The 26,506-nt window shown below is 47.9% G+C and overlaps 1 protein-coding gene across 12 annotated transcripts in view; it reads right to left on the reverse strand.

Moving 5' to 3' along the window:
* The window catches only part of LOC8042907 (transcription factor SOX-6), a 295,892-nt gene extending 272,235 nt beyond the window's left edge, over nt 1–23,657 (reverse strand). For 8 of the 12 annotated variants that reach the window (XM_040498469.2, XM_040222529.2, XM_040498467.2 and 5 more), the window contains exon 1: nt 23,282–23,618. In XM_040498469.2, the coding sequence (XP_040354403.2) occupies nt 23,282–23,292 (11 nt within the window). In that variant the 5' untranslated portion in view covers nt 23,293–23,618. Of the gene's footprint in view, nt 1–23,281 lie in introns of all 12 variants that reach the window. The other 4 variants (XM_040222527.3, XM_040498473.2, XM_040498475.2 and 1 more) reach the window with 4 other exon arrangements.
* Nucleotides 23,658–26,506: the final 2,849 nt, after the last annotated feature.

Below are 26,506 nucleotides of genomic sequence, written 5' to 3' on the forward strand. Positions count from 1 at the left end.
CATCGGCTGCTGAATAAGTTGCGAAAGACGAAACTTCTTCTTGACTTTTATTTTATTTTCAACGAGGAGAATCGAAAAGCAATCCGCAAATACCAGTCGCCCTATTAGAAAGCGCTTTGTTGGTCTCTTTCCTCGGTACAAAGAGGCAGCTCGTTAGCGTTTCGTGAATCCTTCGGCGAGGCCAACGACAGTAAGCGTGGGTTACGTAACCACCCTCCAAGGAACAAATCCGGGCACTTCGCCCAAGTTTTCTCTCTCTCTCTCACACTCTCTCTATATAAATTGATTCGTAACGTAGGAGAATAAAACTCTTCCGTGAGACGCTGACATTTTTTTTCTCCCCAGGATAGGTGTACCGTTCAGCGATGAAACTGAATTTCTCACGATTGTCCTCGTCGCGTCAAGTTCACGATATACTTTGTTGCGTAGAAGGAAGACCAAACCGCAAGCGCCAGGAGTGTCCGATAGCGCACTGGATCACGTGACTGTTAAGCTGCACATGTGCGCTAGCTGATTCGATTAAATTTGAATACGCGATGTTAACAGGGTGACCATTATTACGTTAAATTCCCCGAGATTCTAGACTCTGTCGAGATTATTTCATAAAAATTTGTTGACATACTGTAGTCTCTTATGTAGCACAATCAATTACCGCAAGTTACGACCCCCTACGAGCTCAAAAATAACTTTGATGTTCATTGTTGTGAGCGCGTCAAACTTCAAAATACATAGAAATAAAATTAAAAGTGATTATGCCCTTTTGAAAGGACCCAATGCACCAACAGCTTTTCCCAACTCCTGAATCAACGGAAGCATGAAAGAAGGTTATATTTATTCGCAAATGTTTCTGGTTCTCGCATTTACTCTAATATCTCTCTTGCTATTTTTTATACCGAGTACATTACGTTACCAGCATGCCTCCCTTTTACCTTTCTGATAAAATATTAGAAATAAATTTATTGAGACTACAAATAAAATGAGACTAGAGCAATGCACTTGCAATGAGCGCCTGTTTATTTATTTTCGTAGCAGTAAAATAAAGCCAGATTTCAATGTTGTTAAATCGCAAAAATTAACACCATGAGGCTAGGGGGAAAAAAAGAACAAAAAAAGAGCCTCTTCGAAAACTTGTTTTTTTTGTACTTTCCTTACTTTTAATTCCTTTAAAGACCTCTTCACATTAATTCAGCGTGAATGCTAACTCTCGTATGCTTGAGAGGAAGAAAAAACTAAGAAACCGCAAGGAGAATCTTTCATCGCATTTTCTGAACGTAGAGCATCGCCAATCTATTCGGAATATAGAATATTTGAAATGGGCGTGTCACGAGTGCCTCAACAAACTTGCGTCATCTGCGAAAACATTTCGCTAATTATGCATATTTTCGAAAAAGAAAAATCAAGTTTGTAATGATGTTGTCGGTTCAGCACGATAACTCTCTGCGCGAGTGCAAAAAGTAGTTGAAATTATTCTACAAAAAAGCGAAAAATGCAAAAAAAAAAGTAGAGAGAGAGAGAGAGAGAGAGAGAAAGGGAGGGAGAAGGAAAGAGGGGGCAAAGTACTACGCAATGAATACACGAATGGCATCTTGGCGAAGGCGACACTAATCGAAACAGGATTTCTATAGTTTCGCTTCTGATTTACCGTCCCTTATGTTTCCTTTTCCAATACAGGCTCTGGGCGCGAAGGGCTACAATATTTCGTATAGAACAGCAGCAAATATTTCTCGCACGTGACTGCGTTCCTTGAGTCGGGTAGTCATTACAGACATAAGCCTCTCAGCGATCGTTGAAAAAAAAAAAAAGAAACGAATGAAGAGAAAGAGCGAGTCGTCCATTTTACCTTTAAAGCCGGCACGCGAGGGCAGCAGCAACGCTTCGAATAAAAACGTCATTTCCAACTCCGATGGGAGAACAATGGAGCGCCTCGGGTAGATATCTCTTCGGCCTTTTTGGCTAACCCCCAAAAAACCGGACTCGGAGCAACGCGAGAGAGCGCGCTCCGAAGGGTGGCTAAGAAAGAAACGAACAAAATACAGAAGTAATGGTACTAAAATGAAAGGACGTAGCGAGCGCCTTCGCCGGCTGGCGAGCTACCTATCTGACCGGGGATTAGAGAGAAATAAAGCGCTTCGGGTGAGATAAGAGATTGGGATTGCGTGTTTGTGTGTGTGTGTGAGTGTGTGTGTGTTTTTCCAGCTCGCGACACGTCTGCGGTGTTCATCTGACACGTAGAAAATGGGGGTTCGTGTAAATAGGGAGAGGCGCATGCATGATGAACGAGGACGGCCAGACACCGAAGCCAAATGCGAGCCAAAAATGCCAAGTGTCCAGAATATCTGGAGACGTAAGCACAGTGTGACCTACGCAGGGAGGCAGCATGAGTGCGAACCCCCGGTTGCCGGTTTTCGAAACGTCATTTTCCAACGGCCCAAAGGCCTCCATTCAATACACTACTGCAATATATAATGTGCCCCTACACATCACTCTGAGACACTGTTAGTGCGAATGAGCCATCGCCAGTTTTCGAGGTACGTCATTCATGGGCGAAGAAGTTTGCCTCAGTTGAAAACGAGTGTGTTGGTTAATAGATACAAATCTTGAAAGAATAGAACAGAGAGGACGAGCACGGGAACAGGACATCTTCCTGTCAGTAACTGCCACAATGCTATGCTGCATAGGCTTGATATTGCTTTCTCGCCTTTAATTTGTCGAATGATGCGAATGTACGCCAATCTCAGCGTGAGATATAAAACAACATCGTTTAAATATAGCACGTGGGTATGTGAATCATGAGTAACAAGGAGTCTTATTAAATCGTTCTGATAACGTTGATAACAGTTCCCCATAATCCCGCTGACGCCATTGCGCATGCATTGTATTGTTATCGGTTGTCATTAATGGAGGTATCGGAACGGTATATTAAAACACCCTAATGATGTGGTTGATCACTTAAATGCAGAATAGTACAGTTTTTTTTTTTTTTTTGTAGGAAGCAGAGTACTACCTCTGTGAGCGTAGCTCATTTCTCTGAACTATGATCAGAGTGGCCGATCACTTACAGCTCTGATTGGTCAAAACGTTTCAGCTATATACAAATCCATAAAGGCGCGGGATTTTATGAATTGTATTTAAACGGCTTTTGAAGCCTAACCTCCGAAGTTATTTAAAATATCGAGATGTTTCACTAGACATAAAAAAGGTATATATGTATATTGTAAGAATGGCACCTAAATATAGGCATAAAGAAAAGGCGTAAACAAGCTGACAAGGTACGTTTACTTTGAGGAGCTTCGTGCATCGAGACATCAAGAAAATTCCTCGAAGCTGCGCTGTTAACGAGGTAAAAACAGGCGAGTTTAATACCACTTTTTCGGCGTTATCGGAGAAAAACAAATTCGTTCGAAGTTCGCCAAGGTCGCGCGGTGAAGAGGTGCGGTATGTTGTCGACGCCCAACCATCAACATCTACAAAAAAAAAAATCATTTTAAGGGATGATGTTTTAAACTTCTATTGAAAAACAAAAGAAAGAATATACGTCTCGCTAGGAAAGTACACACAAGCTATTTTGATATAGCTGCATAATAGCAATGAAAAAGAAAAAAATAGGCACATTTTTTTACAAGCATCTCTCATTTGTATTCAGAGAAGAAATGATTGCGTACGTGAATCACATATGAGTATCAGACACCACAACTTAAAACAAATAGCAGAAGAAAAACTCGTATCAATAAAACGGATAACTGGAGGAACCTTCACGCATCTTCCTCCGTGATTGGTCCTCCGTCGTCCTTATCGTCTAGAGCCGCCATGCGATTGGCTGCGGTGCGTTAATAAGACGTTCGGAACTCGCCATGTCGTACGTTTCTTAAATTGTCGGTGACGATACGAGCCCCTATTTCCCCCAAGCACAAAGGAAAGTTAGAACACAAGAAGCCCCGCGGACACCTTGGGTTTTCTTCTTGTTTGTCTTCGACAGATTTCTCGCCATTAATTTCTCTAGACCCGGCGTACGATGAACGGGCTAATATTAAAACGGATACAACCGAGGAGGGGAAAAAAATCCCTCGGAGATGTATTTTTTGGCGTATATTTGTTTCGCTTCCCTTCGCCACCGGATAATTGGCAGGCGTGCCGCCTCGGCGGAAAGCGTCGGACAGCACATCCACGCCCACGGCCTTTACCCCTCTCGAAACCGACCGGTGGAAACAAAGACAACGATTTTCCATCGTGTAAACTACGTCTATACTTTTCCCACTGGCACAGACGGGGCTGTAGCTGACTCGTATAAAGAAGAAAACGAAGGCCGCGAGGGTATACATACACGTCTGTCTGCAAGCGCGGGTCAAGCAGACGATCCACAGGCGTGCCTCGGAAGACAAAGAAAAGGTCGAACCTATACGCGTCAAGCTCAACGACGACTCGCGAGTTTCGTGGCAATGTCGCAATCTAACTGGTTATACATACGGCGTGCAAGAAGCTATGAAACAGCAGAGGATAAGTTACGAAGAATTGACAGACTGAGCAAACGGGATGGCACGGGGAAAGAGGCACATCTCTTCTCTCTTTGACTCTATGATTATTGATTCTTGCCTCGGCTACGACGGACTACACACGGCGTCATATGGTGATGGGAAGAAAAGTTCACTGGAGGCAGCTGGCTCGAGATAAGTTTGCAATGTAACAAATATGGGCGACTATTCAATTAGTTTTCATATGTCTATCATATTTTTATGGCTGCGAAGCTCACGCAGACGCCAACGTCATCAAAGGTATCGTTCCTTACCGGATAACACCTAGAAAATACAATAAACCAGCAATGCAGTTAACTGTACTAAAGTGTACGAAATTGACCGAAACTTTCGGCTTTTTCTATTTTCTTCTTCACGGCAAATGAGTTCAGTCTTTGGAGTCGATTCTCTTCGAAGCATCATACTGGTGGGAAGTAGAGCGAAAATTTCATTGGCGCCTTGTGACGTAATAGGCGGCCACACAACCCACAGGTCATTCCTACGACCACCATCGAGAGTGGGATAAAATTCTAAACGGTAACAACGCGATACGTAAAGCTGGGTTCGGTATCCTCGGTCGAGTATTCCCCGCAAAGCACGCGACTCCAATGTCTCTCTCTTCCCCAAAAAGAGCCTGTTTCAATATAAATCCTGGGATCAACGGAGGAGAGGCCGTGTAGACCGCAGTAAGACGTCAGGATCGAAGCAAGAGAGAGAGGGGGAGAGATAATGAAAGGGGGAGGGCTCTCCTTCATCCGACGTCCAACAAAACAATGGCACATTGTGGGGCGCATCACAAAGCCGGCTTCCGCAATAGACACCCCCACGTCTTCCCCCGCGATTGTTATATAGTGTGTGATAGCCACCGGCGCTGCCAGGTGCAATCCGAGGGGTTGGGGGAGTGAATATATATAGCCCGGTGCCAATCACGCCGCTTCGCCGCGGCTCCCGGGAACAATGAAGACGCCAAAGGGTCCTAGAAGGCTGTACTCAGCGTAAAGACGGAAGTTTGCAATGCTGCCGCCGACGCTAGACGGCCTAAGTAGGCTGCAGGCTGACGCAGCGCTAAGACAGATCCGTGCACCACGAGAAGATTCAATAATAGTAGTTATCCCTCAGTACGTGGCATCGCACGTTGTTGTCAACGCTTCAAAACCTAGATAAAGCAATCATACGTATTCCAGAGGCCATATGGGTCAAACATCATGCGCTATAAAAAAGGTTTTGCACTTTTGATAACAGAAAGTTTTCTCGCGTGTATACAGCCTTTGGAGGCTGCCAATGCATTTGTGTATTTACGAAATGCAAGAAACTCATGCAAGTCTCCTATAGATATGTCAGTTTGAGGGGTAATTACTACTGAGAGACGAAACCTTTAAAAAGCGAAGCTTTCTGGACCGATTAAATGACTGTCGCACAAACTAACTACACACCGAAGTAGCTGACGCGACGGCCCAAAGCCGGCAACCAATCTCAACGTTGCGTTATAGGCCACGTGTGAGTGCCAATCACGGTCGCCTTTAAATAATAATAATAAAAAAAAGAACCCTAACAAGAACCTTAAAAGCATCGCTCCTTCACGGGACAACCGACTCACAACAGGACTTCGTCTCTCGATAGAATACCCCCGACAAGAAGTGCGTGGTCGTTTCTTAGCCCTCGAAAACAAACAAACAAACAAAGCAACAGAGGCTAGACGTCCCCCGCTTCGGATACAATCCCGGCGCGAGACAATCGCGTCGAGTCAGAGTCTGTGCTCGGGAGACGTCTGTGAAAGGAGATCCAACTCTGCGCGGCCCAGCAGCGCGGCGGCCGCGCTTGCACGCTGACAAAAGTGACAGCGATCGCGGGAAACGTGCTTCATTGTCGAACGGGAGACAAGCGACGCGATACGCCGCCGAACGCGAACGACGCTGCGCCGTGAGCGAGCGTGACGCCATCAAAAGACTGCGTCCGTTGGAGTATATCCTCGCTCTCTCTATAGCAGACGACAACGGCGTATAGATCTACGCATGCGTGATAGCGCGTACAAGGCATTACGATGTCCTGCCGGTCCCAACGCTCGCAGCCAGTCCCTCCTGCTGCCCACATGTGAGAACTGAAACCATCCCAGCACGAGTTTTCACGAGAATATTTTTCGAGTATACACGGAACAGAGCCTATAGAGCCAACTCGAAAGAGCGCTGGACCACGGCTAGCGCTCTTGTCTTTGCGTGATCGGTTTTGCCGGTGATAGTAAACCCGCGAAGACAACAAGAGCCGTGACTAATCACTTTTGGCTTTGCTTGATTGGCTCCATTCGATGGAAGCGTGGGCTCCGGTCGGACATAGAGTGAAACGGAGTATATAGCACGAGTTTCTGCGATCATTTTTTCAAGCTGATGAAATCCACGCGACATGCCTTCGTCTGACCCCCAGTATGCAGCATGTCGCCTTTCTTTTAAGGTTCATTCACACAATCATAGATTCACATGGTGACGTAGTCGAACTTACATCATCCAATTATATCTGACTACGTTGGATGGGCTTACCTCGGGATAGGTCTACAAGAGTACCCTGCAAGAGAAGACTGCGTGGCATCGTCATTTATCGATAGTGCTTTTAGCCATGTCCTCCGAGACAATGGTGTGGTCTGGAATAAATTGTCTCGTATGCGTACGTATATAACGGCAACGTAGTTCGACTATGGTGCCTGGACCGCGCGTCCGATTGTTGTGTTTACCGCGTCCAAAGAAGTGCTCCCTCGATTTGCGCCTGATGACGTCATAGCACTGTCACGCTGCTGCTGGTCGCGATCCTGGCGGTGTCCCAGCAGCCGTGGTGAAGGTGGCAGACGCCTGTTCCGCTGCAGGTCGCTCTCCAGTGTAACAGTCCACGGAAGCTTCGGAAGCCAGAAGTTTGGACGCCGTGACGACAGCGACACTGGCGTTTGCTCGAGCTTTTCGCCGAAATGTCCACTACCAACCGCCAGGATCGCGACATCCAACAGCGTGACACTCCAGCTTTTATGACGTCATTTTTTGCCACTTCGGAACTACTTTTGATGTATGGGCGAGATAGGACGCTAAACACACCAGTCGGAGCCGCACTCCAGGCATCATAGTTCAACGTAGCGAATCGCTATTAGGTGGATGAGCCTTTGGGCGCCAGTGCCACTTGGTTTCGCGAAGGAACGTGGGAAGTCAAAATATATGAGGGAATTAAAGTTTCGGGTTTAATAGCAGTACTCCATTCGCTGGTAAGCTGACAGCCTGTGAAAGGGCGATGGAAGAGATGCTTGCTGGACCGACCAATCGCCAACCTTTCATCGTCTGACGTCGCTTTATGGGCGTTAGTACGCATAAAGAGAGTGATCTCGTGAAATTTTAAGCTCTATCCTTCGCAGCTCAGCGGTGAACGTGTATATACAATATACGAGTAAATATTCGAAAATATGCAGATGAATGAACCGTACTGATCGAATAGAACAAACTTGACAAAGCAGCCGAAAGACAAAATATTTGGCAGCGCCGGGCTTCGTAGCTTTTGCTCTATTCGATCACTACGGTTCATTCATCAACATATTTTCGAATATATTTTTTTTTCTTTTGAGACCACTTAAGACGTTGAAGTAACCTGGTATAAAAGCAGCTTCAAAAACGAATTTAAAAATAAAAACAATTTTTTTCTTATTTTGTTTTAATGTGCAGTAGGACCTAGGCGCTCGCAGAACTAATGAACCACTACCCTTCCTTTACATGAACACCGCTCTGTGCGTGAATATGGGCGAGAGCTTGATCGCGTGGAAAAAAAATAGACGTAACACTGGTGCAACAAGCACGTAGTTTCCACCGAGCTGTCAGCTCAGCGGCAAATGAATTATAACGCATTCCAAGTACGTGTCCGCTCACCTAAGCATTGAACATATAACCTTATCACCTTTCAAAACCCGAGGCCGAGGCAACCAGCCAGTTGATAAACCACAGCACGCTACGTATCAAGCCAAGGCACGCCAACACGTGAGGGAACCCTCGGAAATACACTTATGAGCCTTTTTGGTTATACACCCGTCCTCGCAAACATTACCAGACGCGACACCTTTAATCATTAACAAATCGGTAATGGAAAAACGCACACCCCGCAGCAAAGGACGGCCGCTCGACGGGGATAACGCACGCTCAAGCGCAGCGCGTAAAGGTAATACGTGGCTCAGAAGAAAAAAAAAGAAAAAAGTCGACAAACGCAACCGATGAGGACGGCGCGCAGGAATGCAGCACATGCATAACCACGCCGCGGATCGAGAAAGAGTCCCGTATGCATCTATTGTCTCCGCTCGAGGAAAAGTAGCCGCCAAGTCGGACCTGTCCGTCGATGACGACCGTCGTCTACAAAGCGAGGGATGCCCGTCAGAGCCGCGAATACAACGTGCCGTCGAAGCGGGGAAAGAAGGAGGGAAAGCGACGCGGCAAAAGCGACGTCGACCACCGCGTCTCGATCAGCCGGAAGACCTCGGCAATGAACGCTGGCCGCGGCGAGGCAGGAGGGAGGCAGGCGAGCCGCCCACGGTGCAAGGTCCCCAAAGGCCAAGGACAGCCGAGGCCGGCTAGCCAGCCCCAACAACGGAACGACCTTCCGAACAACATCGCGCCGCGAGCCCCTCCGAGATCCCGAGAAGGAGTTTTCTTCACCACCGCTGATTGACCGGACGGCTGAAGCGGCTAAACTCCCAAACTGTCTTGTCATCCTATTAATTGTGTGACATCTCCAGTCAGGCCGCTAATCTATCGTACGAAAGGCAACTTGCAGACACTGTTTGAGGCATGTTTCCTTCTTGAATACACAAACTCAAGTTTACAAACAAACCGGAGCGCCCCTAGCGGACGCCACCGGCGCCGCGCATGCGCGAGGGACTGTGGACGAGAAGCTCGCCGTCGCCCATAAACAATCCATTGAAATGCGATGTTGTCGGCGTCGGTGTGGGTCCCCCTGCCCTTTTTCGCGTTCGAATTGTTAATTCTACGTCTTCCTGGTAATGCAAGACTACTTGAGCGGTCTCAGCAAAATTATCGAGGCTCGTTACACCGCAAAACTTCGCGTGAATAATTTGACATGCGGCGATTCATTCCGCGTGGACGCCGCAGAATTTACGCTAAAGCCTGATTCCCATAATGAGATTTCTCTCGCACTTTTCAGTCGCGACGTCGCTCGGGCTGCAAAAGCCCGAGCGAACCGTATACCTGGGATGATCGACGTCGATACTGAAAATCGCAATCGGACCAAGTGCATTAGGAATAACAAGTCGGTGATGGTCACTGGTGACAATGATCAACATCTCCCTGTGTCCACTATTTACATCGAGCCTGCTTACCAATCTTCAAACTTAAGTCTTTTGAGACCTGCACTTACTTCTTATCGCAGGTACCAGGCAAACATTTTAGTCTACGGGCCGGTGTTGTCTAAACGAGCAGACGACAAGCAGAAACGTTTCAAAGAGCAGACGACAGTTCGAACGACCAGGCGGCCGTTTAAACTTGAAGACGCACTGAACGTAGTCCGCAGGTGGTCCGCACAACTTGACGGTTTTCTGGCGTTCATATTGGAACAAACAAATAAATCTGATTACCACAAGTATCCGTGAATTCAACCCAAAGCGCTTCCCGCCCAAGCTATCGTGGTCTGACGGCGTCTGGTTTTTCCTTTTCACGGCACATATCCACGTTCTCGGACGAACCGAGCACGTGAAAACGGACCTTCAAACCTTTCTTGACTCTTTTGGTACAGCTCCAGTCGCGGCGTTTTGACGAGAAGGCAGGTTTTTGTACGTTTTCCTTTCAAAACAACGCAGGAATACACGTCTCGCATGGGGACTTCTGCCCACAGCCCCAGACCGGAAGTGCGCCCGACGCGCCACCACCGCGCCGTGACGTAACAGAGTTGAGCTCGTCTATAGCCTGTGACATTGATCACGCTAGAACTTCGATGCATGCTCCGCAGATATTTGTGACGTTGTCCGCTGCGAACACCGTGTCTTTTGTCTGGTGGCTTAAGGGTTTCACTTTCCAACCTGTGAGCTTGTTTAGGGTTCAGTTGTCACTAGACTCCACATAGACAGCCTACAGTATTTTGAATTGACCTCTGGCCAAATTACGGAAGCACCAAGGAGACTGCTGGGAACGTAGGCACACGCGCAGCACGCACTGCATGCGCTAAAGTCTCCCGGCAGCAGTCGCTCTAATATAGAAATATAAAACAAAGGGCCCCTTGGACGTGCGTTCGTCAATGCCTTGTTTTGATTAGCGGCGAGATGTTTAGGTGGCGCCCTCCTATGGTTCCCCCTTGTGACGTCATTACCTTGCGAACAACAAGTTCGATGGTGTTTGTAAATAGCATGGTGGAAGCCTGAAATCATTGCGCTCTCAAAGCAATACTGTCAACACCGTCGAAATTAAAGTTCTTTCATTCCTCTTATTTCCGTCGATGGTATACCCTTTCCGACGTCATAGTCAGCTTTTGGGCCAATCGTGGAAGGCCGACCACAGCGACGCTTTCGGTCGCGCACGTCGCCAATAGCTTACTTCGAGTCTCTTATAGTGATAAGGCGAGCGCGTGCGGGGCGTGCGCCTAGGTTCTCGGCATTCGGCTCTCTATTACCGGTGCGACTGCGGATGGTTGGAGGCACGTGCTTCTGCTGCGCCAGCATTCCTTCGATCGGGGCATTCTTTCAATGGCTCGCGCTCGCTCGTGCCGCGCTAGCTAGTCGACTCATTCCGCGCATCTCGAATCGGCGATTTCTGGAAATGTGGAAATGCAAGCGTGGTATTCAAAAGACCCCTTCCTTTGCAAACGCTATCACAAGGTGCTCCAGTCTTGGACGTCCCAGCGGATATAAAAAGAACTAACAAAGCCCGCCCTAACACCGCTGTATGAAACGTCGATGAAACATTTAACCATCGATTCTCCAGGCGAACGCCAAAAGGACGAAGAAGCGCGAGATCTGTTCAAATGTGTCGAATATTCTTGTCAACAAACGTGTCTCCTCCAAGACGTTAGATCGTAAGCCGAAGATCCTCGTTGAGTCTCCAACTTTGTTGTCCGTGTAGCATTTATGCTTTCTTGCACTGGTCACATAAGCAAGCTCGACAGGTTTGCTTACGATTGATCGAATGCTGACTATGACGTCAGCAAAGGATTTTTAAGGCCGGTTCACACATGCAGCGAAGCGCTAATGTAGCGCTTCTCACGTGTCGTCCGCTACTTATCGTCTGCCATGGGCAACAGTTTTGACAGTGGGATACAAAGCTGGTGAACGCTGCCATCCGCACGTGCTTAGCGCGAGGTCAGCGCTAGGCGTGTAGCGCTTCGCTGCATGTGTGAACAGGCCTTTAATCGACGGAAATGACAGTAATGTCAGAACGTCAGTTTTGACGCTGTTGGCAGTGTTGCTTTCAGAGCACAATGATTTCAATCTTCCACCATGCTAATTACAAGCACCATCGAACTAGTCATTCACAAGGTAATGACGTCAGGAGAGGGAACGCTAGGAGGGTGCTACCAAAACATCTTGCCGCCAATAGGGAGTATTCACTTGTGGCCATATATCTGTGTGCGCGACTGCTGAGCACGTGCTGACGGAGAGCTTCCACAGTTACTTCGCCTTCCGCACCATCGAGATAGCCGGTCTTACCGCTCATTCACACTGGAAGCGGATCCGCGTTCGCAAAGCGGTTGCGAACGCTGTTGTATAAAGATCCAGTGCAATTGCACGCGCAGTCGATGACATCACGAGCGCGTGCGATTGTACTGGATATTTTTACAACCGCGTTCGCAACCGCTTTGCGAACGCGGATCCGCTTCCAGTGTGAATGAGCGGTTAGAAGCTGTTAATGTGAGCTCATTCTGAGGATATGCTCTAAATATTGCCCTCAAATATGCCGTCCAGTGAAAAGGGGAAAAAGTACGGGAAGGCGCCTTTGACAAGACTGTAATGGCATGTGTTTATCCGCACGAGTAGAAGAGTGCAGATGGCCAGTACGGTCAAGGATAAGGCTACGTTAGAAAGGAGTGCTTGCAAAGGAGTACGCAATGGTGCACTACAACCACGGTGTAATAAATGGCTTAAAACGCATCTCAAATGACGTGGCGCGTCTTAAACTGTTTTGAATGACTTTACGGCACATTATACACCTTTCCAAAAAACGCTCGACCCCAGGGACCACAATCCATTTTCGAGCCCAGTCACTGAGTTTGAGGCTAGACTCTCACCGGCGTCCCTCCTAGCCCTAACCGAGTGGACTGTGATTTCAATAGGCGCAGCCTGCGTAGGCGCAGTTTCAAACGCTGCTGGCGGCTAAATTCTCGTTTTTTCCCGCTATATTTTGTGTTTCATTGTACATGTATTTTCCCGAGGGCATTGAGAAAGCATTGTGTCACACTAAAAAAAAAAACAAAAAAAACTGTAAACTGTTTTTGTTGGGTACGCGCGCGACAGAACGAGTGCGACTGGAATGTATAGTTCTAGTTATTTGTTTTTTTTCTTGCGATCAGTTTGACGACGCCGCGGGATTCGCCGCATGTGAAGCGACAAAGCGCTTTGCTGTCAAAAATAAATTGCAACAGAAGACGGCCGAAAGGCATGCATTTTTCACGCTCACAAATAATGTGTTTACCAATGGACAGGAGACGGACATACAATTGAGGAAGTAATAACATTAGAACAATATATCGTACATACCACACGATGCAGCGTTATCCAAAAAGAATTTATTTGAGAAAGATCTCAAATAACACAGTCACAGCGACGACAGTCACATCTTGACGATCGGACGGAATCCGAGATGACTTCGTTTGTAGCACGTTTCGGGGAGAGCTTCCTTTTTTTCACAACCGCACCAAGGCAAAGAAACAAACGCGACTGACCCGTTTGTCACCCCAACCCGGGCAACTATTTTTGGAGATGACTGAGGATTCTACGCGGATTATCTCTGGGAGGGGGAAGAACAATGTTCGCAAAATCGCGTCGAGGGTCGTTCGACGTCCTTCACCTGCTTCGTTTCCCGTGAATGTCGAGCAGAAAAGCTTGAATGACAGGCACTTACCAGCCTTATTTCTCACAATGGAAGATAACACAAGAAGGGTAGGCAGCACGCATCAAAAAATGAAGTGGAAACTTTCAAGAGAGCGAGAAAACGTCGAATGCAAAACGGCTAAAATGCATGTAGAGAACCGCGCTGAGCGGGTCTTCACAGTCCCAGAGAGTGGCAGAAAACTTCTAGCTGATAGAGGGCGCGAGAGTCGCACCAGCCGCATCAGCATCAGCAACATGGCGGCGGCCTAGCAGCGTTTTTTGGAAAGGTGTATACGCGCACCCTAAACCAACCAAGCGTCGTTTACGCTTTCCAGGCACGTTTCTGCGTGTGAAGACCCCTCCACAAAGCAATCGGTCAAACGTCGCTGAGTCAGAACTCACGATAGACAGACAACACAAAGAACCACAAAAGAAATCAGAGACGCTGGACGAGTGGCAAACAACGAAAACTGGATTGTCATTGTGTGGATGCTGGTGCATGCATGGGGTCGCCTGGCAGAATGGGGTGTACGCATACAAAGGATTGGGAAGAAATGAGAAGGGACATGGAGGGACTTGAAAGAGGGCAGAGGATTAAAAATGGCAATGTAAACAAGTTTTTTTACAAGTTTGGAGGAGGGAGTGCGGGGGAAAAGGGGGGGGGGGGGGGGGGGGTTAGCATGCTACACGACCCTGCAGGCTATCATGGGTCTTGTATTGCTGCCTCGGGGGTTCACATTTTTGCCTTCCTCAATAGCAGACTTGGATGAGCCCCTTTCTTGTTCTTTCTTGACCGCTTACTGAAAAAGGTTCTGCGTTCGTTAGCGCTGCAAAACCTTGTATGGGGAAAGATACCCTAAGCTGGATTTCGTGAAAACAGGCTAAGTAGGGAATTTAAGAGAAGTCGAAACCCCGCGGCATGATAGGTTCGCGGGTGAAGGTGCAGAGTAAATGATAAAGTTTCTACTGAAAATTCTTCTGCACAATAGAGGCCATCCGAGGTCAAAGCTGCGATCGTTAATGTAGCCCAAGTTAAAGACACACATGCTTTCATATCCACAGGATACTTTATTGGCAGGATATATTATTACATAAAAAAGGAACCCAAGGCCCTTCCGAGGTCCTCCCGAAGGAGCCAGAGGTCCTCCCGAAGGACCTCGGGTTCCTTCGGGAGGACCTTGGGAGGACCTCGGGTTGAAAATTTACCCATAATGCACCGCGCGGTTACGCCGACGGCGACGCCGCTCAAGCCGGAAACGGGCGCCTAAGAGCTGCGCTCTAATAACAACGTGTCCCTATATTTATAGATAGTATATTTGTGTCATTTACTTCGAGCAATTGAAATTTTAGGCCCTTTGTTTCGCTTGACATAACTCACTCTATGTGAGAACCATCTGTCAAATAAAAACAAAGTTTCGAATGTGGTTTAGTACAGCAGCCTAATCCTGATGTTTTCTACTGGCCTATACTGGTGTCTTTTCAGCAAAGTTCATTGAAGGAATCGTCTCGTACTAGAACGTGTTTCACTCGGTACCACTACTCAATCGTTGTTCGTGGTAACGCAATAAATGCTCGTCGTGTGCAAGTCTTACTGTCAAGAGTGCACCACGGAGTGCAAGGTTACCGAATGTTGGGAGTCAAATTTAAGGTTAACTCGAAACACTCGCTCAGTTACCTGGAACTTGAACCGTGTTCCTTTGAATAGCGCCAATAAGCATGGTACGAGAGCACCTTGTGAGGCATCTATATTAATGATTATAAATGATCACATAAATACGAACTCGCATTCACGAAACAATCACCGGGGAACGTTTCTGCATAGACGTGCACGCAGCTTTCACGTCCCGCCGCAGCGGTGGCGCTGCTGTCGGCACGGCTCATATCTCAGACGCGTTACCTCTCATGAATCTGGTTTCCGCGCACGCGCAGTGAACACACCTGGCTCGGGCAAACGCGGGCATGCATCTAAACAGCGTTTTGGTGTGCAGCAGAGAAATGCATGCATTATTCTCTGTCCCCCTTCCCACACGCAGACACGAGAGCCACTAGTTATGTACTATCGAATATTTACTACGGCTATAAGTTTTGTTCGCGTAAACTTTTATAATGTGCACCGGAATACATTTGACTTTCCGTGTCAATACAAGGATGGTTTCGAAACGATCCTAAGTGGCCATGCTAGGACGTAAGATGGCGCCTTTCCCGCTATCCCACGGCGTGCACACTTTCCCAACAAATATTGTGTATGTCGCGCGCATGTCTCGTCTATACATCGGCGGCGCAATCGGCAGCTTGCCGCTGCACGGTATATTGGCGATGTGCGGCGGCTCAGAGAGATGCAATCTGTCGGTATCGAACGAGTAAATCACACGAAGCATTCACTGACACGCACCCATTGCCGCGCCGGACCCAATAGCACCTAGAGGACAAGGCTCGCTCATGACGTCATCGTTAGTGGATCCACGAGGGCAAACGAACACGCACGACGAGAAAAGACGCCGCAAAGTGGCAGACGCGCGTCCGGTTTTGCGCCGCCGCCTGCTAGCGCCGCGCTCGTTGCGAGACGCTGCGAGCTGCGCTGTCGGCGCATGCGTGGGTCCACTTGTGATGACGTGTGCAAGGCGAGGAGGGGGGAACGCGCAGGCCTTCCTTTGTTGACTGCCGGATCCCGGGGAAACGGAGTGGGCCAAGCTAATGCACGTACGTATACAGCGGGCCGACTCAACAATTGATTACCCGTTTTGCCGCTTCATCCGACAATTGGGAGGAGGATTATTGGCGATTGTTTCCGCCGCGCTATTTCACTTCGCGCGCGTATTGTCTCACGGCCTACTCCACATTTTAGAGTCGTAAATTCAACGTAGGAAATTCAAAGCTGCCGTTTGAATCTGCATTCGGGATTTGCATGCGTGTCTGCGGTGCAAAACCGAAACCAAATGAGGCGTAGGCCTTTAACGTTAAGTGTGCAATGTATTTAGTGGAGCCTGGACATCTTCCGCGCATCGTGGAATAGCGACAAGCTCGCTGAAGATCGCCAAAGTATGGGTGTTAAGCAGGGATGGGCAGTATTTCAAAGACAAGTATTTGAAATACGTATTCAAAATACTTTGTGTATTTTGCATTTGTATTTAATTACAATTTAGGTAATGTATTTGACGTGGGTATTTAAATACTAAAACGTGGGTATTTCAAATACAATTGTAATTAAATACAATTTTGTGGGTGAAAATACATCCCTCAAATTTATTGCCACGATAATTCTTGTATTTATGTATGTGGTTATAAGATATAGTCTCGATCCTTTATTCGGCCATGGGGCTTTTTTTTTTTTTCTTTTTCTCCTCCGGCTTCATTTTAAAGGCACTGTCCGGAGCAGGAAGAAAACTACTTTCTGCACCGAATGTAGTGTCTCTCAATCGAGCACAAGCATTAAGTGACTTTGTGATTACGGTGCTAGTCCACGACAAGAATAGTGACGAAATCGACGTTCACAGGCAGACTGGCTAAATAAGTGCCTTTGAGAACTTGTGATGCTTTCCAGCCTGATATCCATCCATATTTTTGCCTGGAACATTCTAAATGCGCGGGTCGTCCAGATATTCGTAATTGATGCCAGTTGCAACAATAAAAAATTCTGTAGCTAGTGCTGCACGTCTTGGTCGTCTCGGTTCTTTGTTGATCTATACCAAAATGTAATCGACAAAAAAAGCTGATTGAAGGTCTGTACTTTTTTCACTTATTACGTCCAAGCTGATTACATTTTTTTTTTGTGATTATATTTCTGGTACGTTACTAGAGCCTCGCGGACTAACTCCCGAGTGTGCGATGCAAAATTCAAATGAGATACCCAGAAACCCGTTGCAGGTGCCTGAAGTCGCTGACGCAAATTTCGAGGAATGTATTTGGAAAAGAATTTCGAGGAGACCAAATACATTTGGTTGTATTTGTATCTTGTACTTAAATGCTTTTTCGGAAATGTAATTAGATTTGTAATTAAATACATTTCGACGAAGTATTTTGTATTTGTAATTCGATACACATTTGCATGTATTTTGCCCATCCCTGGTGTTAAGGAATCTGGCTACCATACATTACATTATGTAGTTGGAGAGGACGCGTTTTGTGGGTGTGTGTGTGTTTTGGGTTAGCGGACCAAAGGTCGGAACATCTTACAGCACCGTTGAGGCAATAATAGTTTATCTTTCTGGAGATGGAGACATGCTTGATGTAAAGTGCCTGAAGTGAACTGTCCTGCGGTAAAGCGACTCGGGACTGAAGACAGTGTCGTCCGCATGGTAAACAAAAGAAAGATCGCGCTGCAAGCTCTGATAACTTTTGACCGCTCGTATTTTACGCGGCATGCAATGGCGATTGGAAAATACAGCCTGCTACTCTTGAGCTTTGAAAAAGGCAGATACTCGAAGAAGAATATACGTGTCAGTTTGAGGATTTCAAGTCAGTAGCAATACGGTACTGACCGAAGATTTTCATATTCAGCCCAAAAGTCTGTTTAAATATTTCAGGCTAAACACGTTCATACCAAACCGACAAGAAAACATAAAATTTTCATGTTAAACCTGTGATGAACGTTTCAATAGTCGTTTAGAAATAGGCCCCGGAAAAAAGGCACCAGCGAAATTTTTAAAGGAGTGTCCCGCGAGGCAGGCTGGCGCATCCGACTTTAGATATATATTCCGCAGTCTCACAGTCAATAAATGGTCTAACACCATACATTACCCATTTCCGACGGCAGCATAATGCTGCCGTCGGAAATGGGTCCGTCTCCACTATGGACGTCTCGGTATCATCCGTCCATAGTGGAGACGGATGATACCGAAATCGTTGTTTATGTCATTTCGAAAAGGCTAATGAAAATACTTTCTTGATAAATTTGACGAGCGTCGTGGGCGAACCAACCCGGGGGGTGCAAGGCATGTGTTTTGACCACCCCTCCCCCTGAAACAGCCGCCACTGTGCAGGGCAAACACTGGCCGGCGGCGCCCAAGGGATACCAAGGGCACCACCCCCGGCCCTGGGATGGCGGGGGGGGGGGGGGGGGGGGGGGGGCGTCTGGTTCGCCCCCCACTTAAAAACAAGTTGGTACGCCACTGACGAGCGTGAACAGGGGACAGAGACACGTGAATGCCTCTGTGCCCTGCTTGTGTTCTGCTTTCTTCGTATTGAGACTTTCTTACTTTTATTAAATGCTGCTTAGAATGAATTTTTAGCGTTTACAACAGACAAAACGCGCATTAGTTTTTCCCTAAAAAATCAGCCGCAGCAACAACAAGCGACCGCGTGATCCGGTGCCGATTATTTGCCGCCAATGTTCATATCCACGCGCTGGAGTTAGCAATGAACCGCGTTTGCGCAGAGCCATGCTATAGTAAGAGTTCGGCTATTCCCGTAATCACAGCGTTTGTACATGACTCTCAACCGAAATGTCTGCCAGGGCACTATGGGAGTGATGGCGCCCATGGCTAGTCGTCTTTTCGAGCCCCTGTATGGGTGAATGGATGGAGGAGGGCTAATAGCTGTATCCGTTATAACGGGCGGTAGCTTGCGCCACCTAGCTTAGATTAAGATGCGGATGGCGATGATGATTTTGTGTAAAATCTCGCGTGTCCACGAAAGCAGACTGGCTGTGTTCCAGCAAACCCATTTTAATGCATTGCGCTAAACTCATATGAAAGGAAGTAATCCAAACAAGATCAGCTCCTGTCAAATCACCTCCTAATCCTCGCCTGACGCCCGCGTTTTGCGACAAAGAAAGGTAGACATTTAAAAATTGTACTAGTACTCTATAAAACAAAAAAAGCGGGCGAGTTTGCTTGATAAATCGTGAAGTAACTTAGATTAATTTACACAGTTACTGTAAAAAATTTCTGTTTAGGTTTCAGACACTTTATTTACCACGTTCAATTATTTACGAAACAAATATAACGCAGGAATTAATGCATCGTGGCACTGCATAGAAACTACAACATAACTTTTCTTGCCTTCGCTGAAGCGAATTGGTCCACAACGTCATTTCAAGTCAGTTTGTTCGGTTTCTTCTCTTTTTACACTCAAACGAGCGAGTTCACAAAGCCTGTCCTGACCCATGGAAGCCTCTCCAGTCTTAGAGACGCTGAGTCCGCATTTTAAGCTATGCAGCTGCCTTAGCAAACAAGGTGCTCATCTGACGCTGTTCTACCATTTTTTTCCTATAGGGAGTATTCACTAGACGCCATATTTGTGGGTGCTGTTTAGAGCACATGCTCAGAACGAGCTCATATCAATAGGCTGCTAAGACCGGCACTCTTGATGGTGCGGAATGCACGTTGCAAAAGAACTGTGGAAGCTCGCCATCAGCACGCGCTCAGCATTCACGCACACAGCTATGGCCGCCAGTGAATACTCCTTATACCTGCACGAGCTGTGAATTCATCGTATTGTCGCGAAGTTTTGCTCACGCGAGTGTTTAGTCTAGCTTCACTTTATGTTTTCGCCTTCTCTGGGAGTTCTTTCCGTCTACACGGGACGGCTGTTGGATTCCACCGGAGTCGGGGGGCCCCAACTGGGGGCGAACGTGAACGCTGTAACGCTACACTTAGTTCAAAGAACCCCGCGTTAACGTTTTGTCTTGTGCATGTCTGCTTTTGGGATCTCTACTTCGGAGGTGGTTTTGCTCTGTGTATGTATAACTTCTCTGTCTACGAGCCAGAAGGCAGATATTCAATAAACGTATTAACCAACCAACTGTAAAGGACTTGGCGCCCGGATACCAAGCCTTGGACATCTCCCTGCCTCTGGAAGCCAACCTGCACGTCCGACCCCCCTTCGGCTGTGGAGTGGTCCGCCCGCTAGCTCGCAAACTTGGTCCCCCTTACGGCTGTGGAGGAGTTCGGCTCGCCCGCCTTTGTGTGGAACCTTGTTTGTCGAGTTTGGCTGTGTTCGGGGTCCCCGCTGAGGGTGTGTGTGGTCAGGGAGGACGGCAGGGAAAGTTTCCTTAGATTAGGATTATTCCTCCCAACATTAGCTGACGAATCGGACATATCCGTTGTAAAAAAATTCATATCGGATCACTTGAATAAGCAGTTGTATTTGTTAACATCAGTAACCGTTTCATCAACGGAGAAGAGGAGTCCTGATTTTCTATGTTACAGTATAATGATAACAACTGGTTCGACGTCGTCAGAAATAACTCCAGGGAAGGTCCACGTCTGCATAAGCTTCATTCTCAAGTCAAGGCTGGGGTTACCGTGGTCACACTGACGCCTGTGATAAATACTTCCTCGTGGACTGACTTCAAAAATCAAGGCCCCGGTCAACAGCTTGTCCCGGACTCACGGTGGCAATCTTGAATGCTAAAAAACTTTTTATTTTTATTAAAATGGGATTGACGAAAGGGATAATAAAGTTGCAGAGCTAGCTGACCCGAGGAGCAGCATGTTGCTGTCCTGCCCAGTTCATCTTTTACTGAATGATTCAAAGCCCACCACACAAACAATAATTATGCTCTGTGTCTTACAAATTTAATAGTGTAGAAATTGAAACGCGCTACGAGCCAGCCTGGGATCCCAGCATGCTCATCAGTGCTCTAATCATATACCAAACGTTATATTTCTGAGCTTATATCAGACTGCTGAATCCTGTACCTCATCATAAGAAGTAAACATATCTTGTAGGTTATTCAGAATAATCACACTAGAAATTCTACCACATTATAGAACTGGCAAAAAAAAATCTTATAATTTTTTCCCCGCTAAGGTACAAATATTTAGACGTCTGTTTTGTGGTGAAAACGTCATGCCAAGCCGTCGAGTTATTCTTTTAATGGCATGATGATTGGATTTTCGGCAAGTCTTTGGAACTAGTGCTCTTTCATTACCTCGTTCTGAGAGGTTCATGGTATTCCAGCAAACACTTTAGCCCTCCTGAAGAATTAGCCTTTACTGCTCAGCGCTCCAGCAATGCTGAAAGGACTAGTCGGTTTGACGCATTTTGTACGGAAGACGCAGTTTTTCCCTTATCATACTCGGGAACAACTTCCTGTGAGGCCTCAACGACGACAGGAAGAGCGCACGAGCACAGCTTTATGCGCGCTCAAGGGGCACGAAAGCACGCACTACTACGCCCCCGACCGCACTACAACAAAAAGTTCAGTTTTCTTTCGTGCCTTCCACAGTTACTGTAAAAGTAAGGGCGGCAAGGCGTCGCTTTTGGGTCATTACCTTCCGTCGTGCTTTGAGTGGGCGTGCACGCACGAAGCTTACAAGACGCCGAAGCGTTATTAAAAGCGGGAAGCTCGCGCTGCACTCTAAAAAAAAAAAAAAGAAAAATGTATCACCTTACACCCTTTTGTCCCATATAATGCACTTCCAAACTTAAGTTCGACGTGCAGCGTACTATAATCGAACAGACGGTTCCAATTTTACGAGAAGCTTGATAACGGTGGGATATAACCTATTAAATAGCTAAAGTACGTATCAAAGACAAAAGGAAGAAAGCACTGAGGTTTGGCAGTAAGGCCAAGAAAACCCCGATTATTTTTTTTTAGTTATTACACGTACAATTAGCTATTTTAATAAGTTGTACCACACGGCTATCAGGCCTCTCGTGAAAGTAAGTACCGTCAGATCGATGTCAGTGCACTGTACGTCCAACTGAAGTTTTGGGGTGTATTTATATGTGACTAAGGGTGTAAGAATACACCTTTTTTTCTGAGAGTGTGGAAGCGGGACAGCCTAAAAGACCTCGCTGCCAACCATTTTCATACAGTCAGTATCTATGACAAAGCATGTCCCACACAAAACACAACGCATACTTTTTCGGGGAGCATTTCAGGAGCGGCAGACGTCTTCCATCCATTGGAACGTCGCTTTTTGCCTGCGTTGGAAGTCCTCGCTTCCACGGACCTCCGAGACGAGAGTGGCTAAACGAGGGCCAGCCCCTCACGACGCCGGACAAAGCCTCTTCGAAGATAAAGACGCGTCCTTCTCCCCACCGCAAACAATCAGCACAGACGGTGTAACGAAGTACGCACACACACAGACCGCGCAAAACGTCGCGCCTTCGCCACCACCGCACGCAGGCGCCCCGCGACTCCGCCGTGTCAACAAGCCGGGCCCACCACCCTCCCCCTTTAAAGCAAACAAGGGTGGCGCGCAGGCTACATCCGAGCAAACACAGGACACCGGCCGCACCTCCCCCCCGGCATCTCGATACGGTGGTGGGCGCCCGACACTCCTCGTCACTGCCTGTGTCTTTCTCGAGAGCGGCAGCCAGTTTCAAATCGCTCGAGTACTTCCAGATTGAGCTTCTTCGTCAGAGAAGCACCGAAGCCGTCCGTTTCTTCCCTCTCTCCCAACGTCCTCTCCCTCGAACGTAGCTTGCTCGTGCCACCACAGTGTGTGACGTTGGGACGGCTAACGTCCGCACGATAGCCGGCCAATCAGAATCGGATACAGCGGGAGCAGAACGCCAAACTGTGCATGACGTCACCCAACTGCCCACCCCCCTCTCAGGTTCACCCCTCCACCGGCATCGGTGTCGGTGGCACCTGCACCTGTATGTCATAGGTATCTGCATACGGCACCGGCTACCGGTGCAAACATTTTGAACAGGTGCATCTCCCGGCGTCCTGGGGGGACCGTTACACCGGTTCTTCGCAGTCTCCCAATTGTGCGTTGGAGTTGCTAACGTTGTGCGGCGGTTCAAAAAGAGGTTCAAAGCTCGAGCGACTCACAGAATGACCATTGAAGCGCGCCAGGATCACAGCGACGAGGCAGCTGGCAGGCGGTCTCGTAGAGCAGGACGGTGCGACGACAACGGAGTCCTCGAGCGCGCGTCCACGGAGGTTCTCGCCGCGAGAGGAGAACAGAGCCCGGCGCTCGGACACCGCAGCGGAGCAGAACACACAAAACACACAGCACACTGCGTCACCCGGCGGCGGCGGAGGAGGCAGCGGAGGCAGAGAATGGATGCGCCGTCCTCTTCTAGCGGCGGCGTGAGGCGACGGGCGAGACGGCTGCAGCAGCGGAGGGCATCGGCGCTCCCGAGAATGGGCCGCCTGCGACACTTTGTCTCGCGCTCACAATGCGCGCGGACGAAACAAGCACCCCGACGGGGGGCGCAGAACGGCGGAAAGCTCGCGCAACGGGGGCGGAGCCGCGCACTACCATTGGTCGGAGTCGCTTCGTGACGTCAGGGACGACCGGCGCGGGAAAGGCGGGCGCTGAGGCGGCTTCGCCACGTGACGTCGGTTCCGCGTCGGCGCGTGCGCCCCGCGGACTCTTTGTGCCGCTCGGGGCGCGCGCATTTTGCAGATGAGGCGCGCGCGCGTGCTCTCGGCAGACGCTGGGGTGAGGAGCGCGCATCGAGGTGCGCTTGCACGTACTTGCACCGGAGCGCGCGCGCCCGCGCTGCGTCGGTGGGGGTTTCGGGTGTCGGACCGGCGCTGAAGGTACCTCGCCTCGCGGAGGCTGGGACGGTCGGCTTCGCCGTAAGTTCGCTCTTTGAACCTGTTGCATCGCTTGCGGTGCATTGCATTTAAAAGGAAACTAATACACTTCTTAAAAAAAAAAAAAGAGAGCTTGATTTTAGTGTAGTTTTATCCCGTGAATTAGGCACCACGTTAGTTTTTTTTTCCCGGAAGATGTAATTAAACGCGATAAAACACGGAAAATCCTCTGATCAGTCGTTACGTCATAAGAGGATCTTTCGGCCGCCAAGCGCGTGTCGTTCGAAGGCCGCGCGTGCAACCACAAGTATGTCAGGTATATTCCCCTGCACTGGCACTAGTCGGGACGTCTTTTCCTGCCTTTTTTAAAAATAGCAAGAGTGCGCGTGCACAGCTTTGATAGGCACTGAAGATGTGCGAGAGTGGAGATTCTGCGAAGACCCCGTTTTAACGTCACGCTCCGGGAAGGAGGGCCTTCAGTGGTACTTTCATGATAATTTTCTGCAACCTCCATGCGCCAAATTAGAATACAAAAATTGATATTCGAGATTCTGGACGTTAAATGTAGACGATCTAAGTGGGTTTCCTCAAATACAAAACGGCTTCAGCTTCCCTTTAATAAATGCCCGAGTTCTGAGAGCTCGTTTGTGCTGTTAAGCTGGTGGTCGGCGCATATCTTTGTGCACGGCTCGGGTGGGCAGCCGAAATTCACGAGTCATTCATTGCAACAAACTCAGAATTTAACCAAAAAAACAGCTGAAAATAAATATTGCACATGGAGTGCGCAGCGGCAGGACCAGTACCACGTCCTCTAAAGAACTACGGGCTGCAGATACTTCGCAGACACTGCGCGAACTGTTGAATTTCTTAATCGAGGGAGGCGTTCATACGAAACCTGCAAACAAAAAAGGTGGTGTTTTTTTTTTTTTTTTTTTTTTTTTTTCTGAGTGTATTTGTCTTGATTATAACTTAATATTTTCTGTTAAAATATTTGTATTACTTTCCTTCTCGTCAAGTCGCCATATGTGAGGGCCAGGGGCAAGCTATATTAGTGCTGCGTTTTCCCGTGAAATAAATTGAATTGAAATAAAAACTTAAAGTAACGAGTATCGTAGAAATTAATTTATTTTGCGTGGGAGGCACAATGGGATGACCATTGTGACTTGGGACTTCCGGAACGACACAATATATGTTTGCAACGTTCTTCTATCCTCTACTCAGAGGGGGGGAGATGTGGCACTTTCGCAACTGAGCGCTCAAATGAACACTTCGAATCAGAATTGCATTACTGGTCTACAACATATAATACCTTGATAAATAAAAACAGAACTAAAGCTAGGATATTTTGTCTAAAAAAAAAAGGCCCTTACCAGTGTTGCCAATTTAGCGGTTTTCCCGCTAAACTTAGCGGTTTTTGGCTCTGTTTAGCGGGATAAATTATTGTTTTGCGGGCGGCGGGATTTTTAGCTGGTTGTATGTAATCTTTGCGTTTTTTTTAGAGATATAGAAGTTTTATATCGATATACTGTCAACTATGCATCTGTCATATCCCTATTCAGCCACAGTCATCTTTGCTTACTGTCAATAATGTTCTGGTCAGTGAGTAACGCCTGTGACGTTATCAAAGCATTAAGACGTCAAATATCGGAACATGCCTCCCTGTTTCGTGCGCGCATGTTTGAACAGCATGAATGTTCCAATGTTCCCTTGACGTTTCTGTCACTGCTTCGTAAAATGGGCCGGGTGAAGTCCGCTCAAAAGCTTATAAAGACTGGCTACAAGACCCCAGACTTAAGTACTGGCTACTGGAGGTTCCTGGTGATAGCAGACGAGCCAGGTGCCGCTATTGCAGAACGGAACTATCTGCTAAGCACGTGGATTTCGTCACGCCGCTGCACCTTTGTCCTCTGGCAGGCAGATGACTCTACGAGCTGAACGGAAGTCTGACCAGTCACGCGCTGCTGATGGGTCCCTTGCCATGTTTGCATGCGCTCACTCGGCAATTTTGGCTTCGAGTCACCTGGGTAAACTGTGGCGTGGCGTGACAGATTTCTAGTCATAACAAAAGGAAAGCTTCCTTTCAGATGACATTGATATGATCTATACCAGGGGCCACAAACAAACGAGCCGCAAACAAACGCACAAAACTTCCAAGAGCCGCGGGGGGGGGGGGGGGGGGGGGTGCAAACTTTTGTCCAGAGCAATAAACGCAACTCGAACTACTTTCAATCTATCCGAGTCAAAAGCAGTCCAACTGTACGTAAAGTAGAGTAGCACATGACTACCAAACCGCTAACTGTCTTTCGATTTAAAACGCGTTCCATTTCTCTTTTTGGGGAAGTGCCCGTGTGACTGGGAGGGAGGCCGAAGTGGGGGGGGGGGGGGGGGGGGGGGGTAAGGGACGGAGTTGCGAGCCGCATTTTAACACGCGAAGAGTCGCAGCTTGGCCACCCCTGGTCTATACTGTTATTATACCTTCGGGCAAGAATTAAAGCAAAACAAAAATTGTTA

This window comes from Ixodes scapularis, unplaced genomic scaffold (assembly GCF_016920785.2).
Source record: "Ixodes scapularis isolate PalLabHiFi unplaced genomic scaffold, ASM1692078v2 PGA_scaffold7__128_contigs__length_106722199, whole genome shotgun sequence".
Classification (NCBI taxonomy): domain Eukaryota; kingdom Metazoa; phylum Arthropoda; class Arachnida; order Ixodida; family Ixodidae; genus Ixodes; species Ixodes scapularis.